At 53.1% G+C, this 10,793-nt stretch overlaps 1 protein-coding gene across 7 annotated transcripts in view; it reads left to right on the top strand.

Annotated features, from left to right (window-relative positions):
• The window catches only part of Pik3cd (phosphatidylinositol-4,5-bisphosphate 3-kinase catalytic subunit delta), a 56,109-nt gene that overhangs the window by 41,567 nt on the left and 3,749 nt on the right, over window positions 1-10,793 (top strand). For 3 of the 7 annotated variants that reach the window (XM_017797809.2, XM_008831892.3, XM_029562972.1), the window contains 18 exons: window positions 696-868; window positions 3,724-3,952; window positions 4,043-4,272; window positions 4,672-4,851; window positions 5,146-5,295; window positions 5,568-5,657; window positions 6,676-6,897; window positions 7,473-7,569; window positions 7,661-7,791; window positions 8,137-8,187; window positions 8,261-8,428; window positions 8,518-8,639; window positions 8,793-8,936; window positions 9,124-9,223; window positions 9,335-9,513; window positions 9,599-9,714; window positions 9,891-9,969; window positions 10,394-10,561. In XM_017797809.2, coding sequence (XP_017653298.1) covers window positions 728-868; window positions 3,724-3,952; window positions 4,043-4,272; window positions 4,672-4,851; window positions 5,146-5,295; window positions 5,568-5,657; window positions 6,676-6,897; window positions 7,473-7,569; window positions 7,661-7,791; window positions 8,137-8,187; window positions 8,261-8,428; window positions 8,518-8,639; window positions 8,793-8,936; window positions 9,124-9,223; window positions 9,335-9,513; window positions 9,599-9,714; window positions 9,891-9,969; window positions 10,394-10,561 — 2,597 coding nt within the window. In that variant the 5' untranslated portion in view covers window positions 696-727. The remainder of the gene's footprint in view (window positions 1-695; window positions 869-3,723; window positions 3,953-4,042; window positions 4,273-4,671; window positions 4,852-5,145; window positions 5,296-5,567; window positions 5,658-6,675; window positions 6,898-7,472; window positions 7,570-7,660; window positions 7,792-8,136; window positions 8,188-8,260; window positions 8,429-8,517; window positions 8,640-8,792; window positions 8,937-9,123; window positions 9,224-9,334; window positions 9,514-9,598; window positions 9,715-9,890; window positions 9,970-10,393; window positions 10,562-10,793) is intronic. The other 4 variants (XM_029562980.1, XM_029562977.1, XM_008831901.3 and 1 more) reach the window with 4 other exon arrangements.

The following is a 10,793-nucleotide window of genomic DNA, read 5'->3' as shown; positions in this document are numbered from 1 at the left end:
ATATATATTCCTCATGTAGCCCAAGTTGACCTTGAACTTACTGTATAGCTGAGGCTGTCTTAAACTCTTAATCCTCCTGTCTCCACTTCCACGTATTGGGATTACAGGCATAGTCAAAGCCATTTTTTTTCTTTTGGCCTTTTTGAGACAGGGTCTCCTGTAGCTCTAGCAAGCCTGGAACTCACTGTGAAGACCAGGTTGACCTTGATCTCACAGAGATCCTCCTGCCTCTGCCTCCTGAGTCCTGGGATCAAAGGCATGTGCCATCATGCCAGGCGTCAAAGCCATTTTTTAAGCCAACTGATTTCTGATTAGAAAGTTTCTAAGAATTGTAGCCATTGGTCTTTCTCAAGTTCTAAAGTCTCTGGCCATCCTTCCGTCTCCCACCTGGGCAAGCTGTTGACCATTGTGCGGTCTTACAGATGTGCAAGTCACCTGGGGCTGTGACTGATACTGTGAGGGAGGCAGACAGGTGTTCACATGTGATGAGAGGCAGCTCAGCCCAAGTGGTGGCCTGGGATAGTGGGAGCCACAAGCTGCCCGGTGCCTCATGGGTGGTGCCCAGTGTGTGCCCTCCAGCTGGGACTCAGCTCACAGTCTCCTGCTGCCCCAGATCTGGCCATCCCACTTCCCGAAGGCCTCCTCACCCTCAACACAACAGGGGCGGCTCATTCTGCCTTTGCTTTTTCTTTCAGGTAGTCAGGCCACGGAGCAGTAACAAAGCAGGATGCCCCCTGGGGTGGACTGCCCCATGGAGTTCTGGACCAAAGAGGAGAGCCAGAGCGTGGCCGTCGACTTCTTGCTGCCCACAGGGGTCTACCTGAACTTCCCAGTGTCCCGCAATGCCAACCTCAGCACCATCAAGCAGGTACAATCGTTATCTTAAGGCCAGTCCTCAGACTTTGGACCTCAGAGAGTCAGGCTAATACATTGTTCTCAGACATGAGATTCTCAGGTGTGAATTTGTGTGTGTGTATGTGTGTGTTTGTGTGTGCACATGTAGATAATGTGTGTTGTAGGAGCAGAGGATAGCCTTTTCTCTTGCTCCTCGGGTGCCATACACCTTGTTTTTGTGTGTACTTATTTATTTTAATGTAATTAATTAATTAATTAGTTTTGTTCTGTGTGTGTGTTTTACTTGCATGTATGTAAGTGTACATATGTGTACACACTGCCTGTGGAGGCCAGAACACATTGGATCCCCTGGAACTGGAGTTAAGGACGATTGTTAGGAATCATGTGGGTACTGGGAACCAAACCTGGGACTTTGGGAAGAGCATCGCCATCCAGCCCTTGTTTTGTGTTTTGAGACAGGATCTCAGGGGAATAGGCTAGGCTAGCTGGCTAGCAAGTCCCAGGGATCCACCTCTCCAGTACCACACTTGGCTGTTTTTGTTGATGTGTTTATTTTTATTAATTAATTAATTAATGGTCTTTTTGAGACGGGGTCTCCCTTTAGCCTCAACTGGCCTAGAACTCCCTATGTAGACCAGGCTGGCCTCGAACTCACAGAGATCTGCCTGCCTCTGCCTTCCAAGTGCTGGGATTAAAGGTGTGTGCCACCACGCCCAGCTGTTTTTTTGTTTTGTTTTGTTTTGTTTTTTAATCTGAGTTCTAGGGGATTGAACTCAGGTCCTGCTTTCAAGGCAAGCACTTTACTGACCGAGTGGTCACCAATCACCCTGGTCCCTCAGATGTGAATTTTACAAGATAAAATTTCTAAGAATCGTTTGACAACTTGTGGTTAGATTCCCCTTATCATCCCAAAGTCAGCTTCCCTTTAACAGTTTGTATTTCCCTTCCCTAGATTACTAGCTAGTCAGGCAGCTTTGAGGGCCGCCTCCAGCTGGGCTCCCATCCCACCCACGACCGTGCAGTCATTTTTGGAACCACTCTATCCACAACCACTCAAGGGACCTTTACAGACTCTCTGTCTTTAGAACTGTCACTGCGACAGTAAAACACCATTGTTAGAAAGAGGTTTTGGTTTTGTTGAATAATTTTCAGGGTGAGTTACTGATTCTCAAAGCATCATATATCTGGATGACATTTGGTAATCACTGTGTGTGACTTTCAGAAGGTTTATGCCACCTACTACTTGGAGGATTTACTAGGTCACGTCTTAGGCCACCAGAGCCTAAGACTTTACTTCAGGATTTTCTTTTTTAATTACATATTTTTATTTTAACTGTGGGTGTTTTGCCTGCATGTATGCAAGTGTACCACATGCATACAGTGCCCACTGAAGTCAAAAGAGGGCATCAGATCACCTGGAACTAGAGTTACAGATGGTTGTTAGATGCCATGTGGGTGCTGGGAACCAAATCTGGGTCCTCTGCAAGAACAACAACTGCTCTTAACCACTGAGCCATTGCTCTGGCCCCTACCTCAGAACTGTAAAAGCTGCAACTGGGAGCAGGAAAAGCAATCTTAGAAACAAGGGTCATAGCTGGGTGTGGTGGCACACACTTTTAATCCCAGTACAGGCAGGTGGATCTCTATGAGTTCAAGGCCAGCCTGGTCTACATAGTGAGTTCCAAGCCAGCCCCACTATAGGGAGACCCTGACTCAAAAAAAAGATACGGAGTGCCAGTCCCTCCTGTACAAGGGTCATTGCTGGAGGCCCCCTCCCAACTTCCTGAGAGATTTATTTAAAATTGAATTTATTTTTTTCACTACAAATTAATATGGGTACACTGAAACTTAGGATAATAAGAAAAAGGACATTGAGGGTATAGCTAAGTTAGTAGGGTGCTTGCCTTGCATGCATGATCCCCCGAGTTCAATCCCAGCATCTAATAAACCAAGTGTGGCGGTACACAATTGTAATCCCAGAATTGGAGAGGTAGAGGCAGGAAAGTCAGAAGTTCAAGATCATCCTTAGCTACATAGTGAGTCTGAGGCCAGCCTGGGCTATATAAGACCCTGTCTCAAAAAAAGAAAGAAGGGCCAGCAAGATGAGTTATCGGGTAAGGGTGCTTGCCACCAAGCCCGAGTTTGAGTCATATGCTGGAAGGAGAGTCAACTCCTGAAAGTTGTCCTCTAACCTCTGACAAGTCTGCTGTGGCACACATGTACACATACACACACACGCACACACACACACACACACACAATAGAACATAATAAAAAAATGTTTCAAACAGTACATAAATATTTAATTTTTTCTTTGAGACAGGGTCTTACTGTGTGTGGCTGTCCTTATATAGACCAAGCTGACCTTGAACTTACAGAGATCTGCCTGTCTCTCTCCTGAGTGCTGGGATTAAAGGTGTGGGCTACCATTCCTGGCTCTTATGACAGTTTTGATGATGAACTTTCATATGTCTTTTTGTGAGTGACCATTTTAACACCTGGGTCATGTTGTAAACTTTATGTGATATATTTCAGCATGGTGGTTCACACCTGTAATCCCAGTACTTAGGAAGCAGAGGCAGGAGGATCATGAGTTGAGGCCAGCCTGGGCTGTGAACTGATGACCAGCTAGGGGTGCTAGAAAGTCATATCTGACTGTCCTTCTGGGCAGTCAAAGCTGGTCCATGTGCCTTGTGGGGAAATGTAGGTCCCACTGCATAGCCCCTAATCTCAGCATACCCTGGTGAAGAGACAGGGGAGCTTATTGATATGTTGGTTGGGCCTCAGGAGTCTTCTTGGGGTCTTGCCTTGCCCTCTGTGGGTGTCCCGCAGGGTAGGACTCTGAGGCTGACTGACCATTCCTCCCAGGTGTTGTGGCATCGCGCACAGTATGAGCCGTTCTTCCACATGCTCAGCGACCCGGAGGCCTATGTGTTCACCTGTGTCAACCAGACAGCTGAGCAGCAGGAGCTGGAGGATGAGCAGCGGCGACTGTGTGATGTCCAGCCCTTCCTGCCTGTGCTGCGCCTTGTGGCCCGAGAGGGTGACCGTGTGAAGAAGCTCATCAACTCACAGATCAGCCTCCTCATCGGCAAAGGTATCCTTCTTGGGAGTCCGAGTTACCCAGACTGGCACCATGTGTCCTTCCTCCCCCAACTGTCTAACCCCCCTCCTCCTACCCTCAAAGGCCTCCATGAGTTTGACTCCCTGCGAGACCCAGAAGTGAATGACTTCCGAACCAAGATGCGCCAGTTTTGTGAGGAGGCCGCTGCTCTCCGCCAGCAGCTAGGCTGGGAGGCCTGGCTACAGTATAGCTTCCCCCTGCAGCTGGAGCCCTCAGCAAGGAGCTGGGGGCCTGGAACGCTGCGTGTCCCCAACCGAGCCCTGCTGGTCAATGTGAAGTTCGAGGGCAGTGAGGTGAGCCCCATGGCCCCTTGGTCCTAGGGATGCCAGTCTGAGTGCTGCATCCAGCCTCCAAGCCCATGTGGGAACGTCCCATGTAAAATTCCCTAGTCATCCACAGCCCCCTAATTTCCTCCTCCCAGTAGCATGAGGTGGCATTTGCCAAAGGGCTTAGATGGGTGTCCCACCAGGCAGGTTTGACAATGCAGAGTGACCCAGTGGTGTCTGCCACTGTTTCATTCATTCATTCATTCGTTCATTCGTTCGTTCGTTCGTTCTCTGTTTCCTGGGTGTTGGTTGGATGCCTTTATCAGTGGACACCTAGACACATTTGGGAGACAGAGCTATCTCACAGACCACCAGGACTGTGGAGCAGAAGCCTGACCACCCTCGCCTGACCCCCCCCCCCCACAGGAGAGCTTCACTTTCCAGGTGTCTACTAAGGACATGCCCCTGGCACTGATGGCCTGTGCCCTCCGGAAGAAGGCCACAGTGTTCCGGCAGCCCCTGGTGGAGCGGCCCGAGGACTATGCGCTGCAGGTGAATGGGAGGCATGAGTACCTCTATGGCAGCTACCCGCTCTGCCAGTTCCAGGTGAGTCCTGCTGTGTAGTGCTCGCTACCAGCTGCCCATGGTCCCATGGACTTAGGGCCTCTCCTGAGTCTGATGAGTCAGGCCTTTGCAGTCACCATGACAGTATCCCCTTGCTGGGCTGGTCTTCCATGAACACAAGAAGGGATTCCATCTTTAGGAAGGTGGGGAGGTACCAAAGGGAGGCCCCTCTGGAGGTTTGGGATAGGCAGTATCAGCTTGGAAGTTTCTAGTAGCCAGTTATCTAGGGAATGGGTCAGCCACCTATCGGCAGCAAATCCTGTACCCCTGTCCCAGTATATCTGCAGTTGCTTGCACAGCGGACTGACCCCCCATCTGACCATGGTCCACTCCTCCTCCATCCTTGCTATGAGGGATGAACAGAGCAACCCTGCCCCCCAAGTCCAGAAACCACGCACCAAACCTCCTCCCATTCCTGCCAAGAAGGTGAGACAATGTATTCCATTCCCTCTGTCTCTTACTCGCACCTGTGCTCCACCCCCACAGCCTGTTGTGTGACTCCTCAGGAAGGTCATGGGTCCAGGAGCCTTTGGTGGGTGACCCCTGTCTGCTGGGATCTGTCTGGGCTGCAGATCTCCTCTTGTGGATCGCAGGGGTGTTGAGGGCCCCTGGTATCTGCACAGCAGGCTTTCTGGTAAAGGATGGTGTTGGGGACAGATGTCTGAGCTTTGCCACCAACTCTGCCTCTACCTCCCCAGCCTTCCTCTGTGTCCCTGTGGTCCCTGGAGCAGCCATTCTGCATAGAGCTGATCGAGGGCAGCAAAGTGAACGCCGATGAGCGGATGAAGGTAGGGCTCCTGGGTCAGGTGAGGGAGACACTGTTTTTTGCACAAACAAAGTGGTTGTGGCCAGGAGGGGTGGCTGCAGAAGAAGAGTGGGAAGATGTCACACGAAAGCCACCTGACCACATTACCCAGCATCTCTGCCTGGAGTGGTTATAAGCCGCTTCAAAACAGGAAGAGGGGAGTGGGGCGGGCCAGCCAGCCTGAGACTGATTCGTGGAAACCAGGCAGAGCCAATTTCTGTGTATTTGACTTTGGTGGAGGTTGTGGGGCCAGGCTCAGCTCAGGGATGAAAGAGGCGTCTGGGGAGGTGTGAGGCAGTAGGAGTTGCTGGCTGTCGCTGGGTGGGGTATGCCTGCAGACCTGGAGGGTGCCGGCCTCATCCCCTGGGGGCCCAGATCCCTCTGGGTTGGGAAGACAGTGGAGGAGCTCTTTGCTTTTTCTGACTCTTCAAAACACTTTCACGTGCTTCGTCTCAGCTGTTCTTACAAGTGCGTACCAGGTGGAAGTTTTATTGTCTCAATTGTGCAATGCCCACAACGAAGCCTTCTCTCTTGCCTAGCTCGCTTTTTGTTGGTGTAATTTTACAATCTGGGAAGGCCTGGTGCCAGTGACAGGAATCCAGGAGGATAAATGGGCAGGGCTCCTGAATGAGAAATAAGATTGAGAGTGAAAGGAGCCTGAGGATGTTAGAGCCAGGGTGCGTTACCACTTCCTGTTGGAGAAACGGAGGCTTGGAGCGGGAAAGAGACACGCTCTGAGGTCCCACAGAGTCAGGGACTCTGAGACCATTGCACACTCACAGTCTGTGTTGTCTCTCTCCTTCGGCCACGGATCCTACTCAGGCAGTGACTTTCCCTCTGAGGAACCACCCTCCATGAAGAAGTAGATTCAGACCCACTTAAGAATGAGGATATTTGAGGAGGGAATTGGTAGTAAATGCCTAGAGAGGAGAGAGGAGAGGGGTGGGACCCAGGGCCTCTGCTCCCCTCACCCTGTGCCTGACACCCCACCCTACCCCCAGCTGGTGGTACAGGCTGGGCTCTTCCATGGCAACGAGATGCTGTGCAAGACGGTGTCTAGCTCGGAGGTGAGTGTGTGTTCAGAGCCCGTGTGGAAGCAGCGGCTGGAGTTTGACATCAGCATCTGTGACCTACCGCGCATGGCCCGGCTCTGCTTCGCCCTATACGCTGTGGTCGAGAAAGCCAAGAAGGCTCGCTCCACCAAGAAGAAATCCAAGAAAGCGGTGGGTAGGGGCTGGCTTGGAGGGGCCTAGGCCTTAAGCATCCAGTACAGATCCCACAGGCAGACAGGCAGGAACCCCAGCTTCACTACCTTCACTAGTCTGGCTTCCTCCCTTACTTAAGGACAGCTAATGAGCAGCCTACCTTGGAATATCTACCTTGGACCTTGGAATATCTGCCCTGGACCCTGTGGGCTCCTGCAGGCAGCTCCCTGGGTAGAAAGACAGTGTTCCCAGTGGGACTGAAGAGACCGGGCCAGCAGCCATATTCAGGGGCTAGGTCCTGAGTTAACAATCCTAGGACATGACTTGGCCCTTGATACTGCTAATGCATGCAGAGCTGAGCCCATGATGGGACTGCTAAGGCTTGTTTAGAGCTTTCTCAGGAACCTAGGAGCAAAAGGGACCTTGCTGGTTTTATCACCAGGACACCCCAAGAAAGAGGCAGTGAACGGTCCCTCTCCAAACAGGATTTTCCCTAGGGTCTAGCTGGGAAACCTCCATTGGAGCCCAGATCCCCTCTCCCACTTGGCTAGTAGCTTTTGTGTCTGGCCCTAACCCATTGGTGTCCTTTCCAGGACTGCCCCATCGCCTGGGCCAACCTCATGCTATTCGACTACAAAGACCAGCTCAAGACTGGGGAGCGCCGTCTCTACATGTGGCCCTCTGTCCCAGGTGGTGCCCAGCCCTGGGGAACAGCCAGAAGGGATGGAGGTCCCAAAGCTAATTATCTTACCTGTACAACTCCATCTTTCCCTGTGTTCAGATGAGAAAGGAGAGCTGCTGAACCCTGCGGGTACAGTGCGCAGTAACCCCAACACAGAGAGTGCTGCTGCCTTGGTCATCTGCCTGCCCGAGGTGGCCCCCCATCCTGTGTACTTCCCTGCCCTGGAGAAGGTCAGTGAGGACCCACACCTTCTAGACCTTTCCCAGCCCGGTTCTGCCACTGGGAAGAAAGTAGACCCAAGCCACCCTGGTATTTGCCTATGATGGGGGGCTGGGTCACAGTGCCCATTCAGGGGTTTCTAAGAGCTCTTTGGTCCACCATTGGGTAATGTCTGGTGTGAGAAGGATGCTCCTGGCATATTGTAGATAGAGGCTATGATGAAGGCCGTGCAATGCACAAGACAGTCTCCTCAGTGACAACCACAGGTACTAGGGCTGAGGTGCAGATGTCCTGCTTTGGGGCACTTAGAAGGCTGACCCAAGCCTGGAATGCTGAGAGCCGGGTACTTGTTGCAGATCCTGGAGCTGGGGCGTCATGGAGAACGTGGGCGCATCACAGAGGAGGAGGTGAGCTTGGGTCCGGGGCAGGGTGTGGAGACGGGTCCAGAGCTGGAGCCCTCACCCTATCTGCACCCCTCAGCAGCTGCAGCTGCGGGAAATCCTGGAGCGGCGGGGGTCTGGGGAGCTGTATGAACATGAGAAAGACCTGGTGTGGAAGATGCGGCATGAAGTCCAGGAGCACTTCCCGGAGGCACTGGCCCGCCTGCTGCTGGTCACCAAGTGGAACAAGCACGAGGATGTGGCCCAGGTGGGCAGAGAGGGCCAACTGGAAGAAGAGCTGGGGGGCAGACAGGCAGCTACTCCTCACCCACCACCTGACTGCCAAACATCTGACAGATGCTGTATTTGCTGTGCTCCTGGCCCGAGCTGCCTGTGCTGGGTGCCCTGGAGCTGCTGGACTTCAACTTCCCGGACTGCCACGTGGGCTCCTTCGCCATCAAGTCCCTACGGAAACTGACGTGAGCTCCAGCTGGGTGTTGGTGTTGGGACCCTCAGACTCCCTGCTTTTCCAGGGGGCAGCTTTGACTCAACCTCCCAGAAGCAGGCACCCAGCCTCTTTCTCCTGCCCTGCCATCTACCAATTGCAGACCATCAGCCTTCCTTCCCTGCAGGGACGACGAGCTTTTCCAGTACCTGCTGCAGCTGGTGCAGGTGCTCAAGTACGAGTCCTACCTGGACTGTGAGCTGACCAAATTCTTGCTGGACCGTGCCTTGGCCAACCGCAAGATCGGCCACTTCCTCTTCTGGCACCTTCGGTACCTAGATGCATCCCAGCCTATTTCTTGAAAACCCCACGAGGGCTACAGGGAGGAAGACCTCAGGCTTTCTGACCTCATGTTTCCAGCAGGCCCAGATGGTCTGGCTACCCTGGGTCCCACTCGAGCTGGGGAGGGCCTGTGTAGCTCTGCCTGGCAAAGCTCAGTACTGTCTTCTTTTCCCCAGCTCCGAGATGCACGTACCATCAGTGGCCCTGCGTTTTGGCCTCATCATGGAGGCCTACTGCAGAGGTAGCACTCACCACATGAAGGTGCTGATGAAACAGGTAAGGCTTGGCTAGGTTGTACTTCCAGGCTGTAGAATGTCCTTGTCACCCGGTCTACCCTACCCCATCCCCATGCTGGTGTCCATGGCTCCTTCCCATTGTCACCACCAGGGGGAAGCACTGAGCAAGCTGAAGGCATTGAATGACTTTGTGAAGGTGAGCTCCCAGAAGACCACCAAGCCCCACACCAAGGAGATGATGCACATGTGTATGCGCCAGGAGACCTACATGGAGGCCCTGTCTCACCTGCAGTCCCCACTGGACCCCAGTACCCTGCTGGAGGAAGTCTGGTGAGCCCCAAGCCTGGCCCCACCAGGGCTCCTCCCACCCTTCTGGCCTGTGGAGGAGCCTCTGTCGACCCCACTCTCTGGCCAGCAGTGTGGAGCAGTGCACTTTCATGGACTCCAAGATGAAGCCACTGTGGATCATGTACAGCAGCGAGGAGGCGGGCAGTGCTGGCAGCGTGGGCATCATCTTTAAGAACGGGGATGGTGAGCCAGGAGGGCTGGGTAACCTGCTGAGGCCTTGACCAGCCCACCCTCCATTCCTGTACTAGCCTAGGGGTGTGGTCCCGGGGGAGTAAACTGAAAAGACAATTCAGAGGGGGCCTAGCTTCAGCGGGAAGGCAGACCCTACCAGACACTCACAATCTTCTTCCCACATGCAGACCTCCGCCAGGACATGCTGACTCTGCAGATGATCCAGCTCATGGACATCCTGTGGAAGCAGGAGGGCCTGGACCTGAGGTGGGGGAGGCCCTCCTATCACCTTTGTGCATATGTGCCAGTCCTCAGAACCTGCTCCTTTGGTCAGGGTCCCCGGTCAAGGCTATCATTACTGTGTCAGCTGGGAATGGGGCTGTGTTCAGAACAGGAATGAAGTGGAAGTTGGAGGCAGGCAGGGAAGGCTACTCAACCATCTGTTCTGCTCTCCTGTGTTTCCTGGCTTCCTGCCCATCTTAAGAAGCAGCGACGTCTTTTCCCAAGCCCTCAGCATCTTAGGTGCTGGTGGTAAAGCTTCCCTAGAGCCTGGCGTCCTTCCCCTCCTCAGCAACTTGAGCAGCAATATCCCTTGTGACTATTTTGGGTGCCTCAAGTTCCTGGGAGTTTAGCAGCCCTAGGGATAGCCTTTGATCACAGCATTAGCCTGGCCCTCCTCCAATTCTCCTAGGATGACCCCCTATGGCTGCCTCCCTACTGGAGACCGCACAGGCCTCATTGAGGTGGTCCTCCACTCTGACACCATCGCCAACATCCAACTGAACAAGAGCAACATGGCAGCCACAGCCGCCTTCAACAAGGATGCCCTGCTTAACTGGCTCAAGTCTAAGAACCCTGGGTAGGTTTCAGACCCTCTCCTTCCTGGAAATGTGTGGGGTGGCTTCACCTATCAGCTGAGAAGGGCCTGTGACCAGTTCTGTGGCTATTTGGACCAGCCTGAGTCTGGGTTAGCAGGCCTCATGTGTCAGTTACCGAAGGCTGTGTAATGCTACTCAGTGTTTAGAGCCTTAATCCACCATCCTGAAGCTTGAGTGGGCCCAGCTGAGGTGTTTCACAGGTCTTACTTGGAA

This window comes from Nannospalax galili, unplaced genomic scaffold (genome assembly GCF_000622305.1).
Source record: "Nannospalax galili isolate Female #2095 unplaced genomic scaffold, S.galili_v1.0 scaffold870, whole genome shotgun sequence".
Lineage (NCBI taxonomy): Eukaryota > Metazoa > Chordata > Mammalia > Rodentia > Spalacidae > Nannospalax > Nannospalax galili.
Note: the sequence above shows the minus strand (reverse complement) of the source record. Positions and strands in the feature narration are given on the sequence as shown.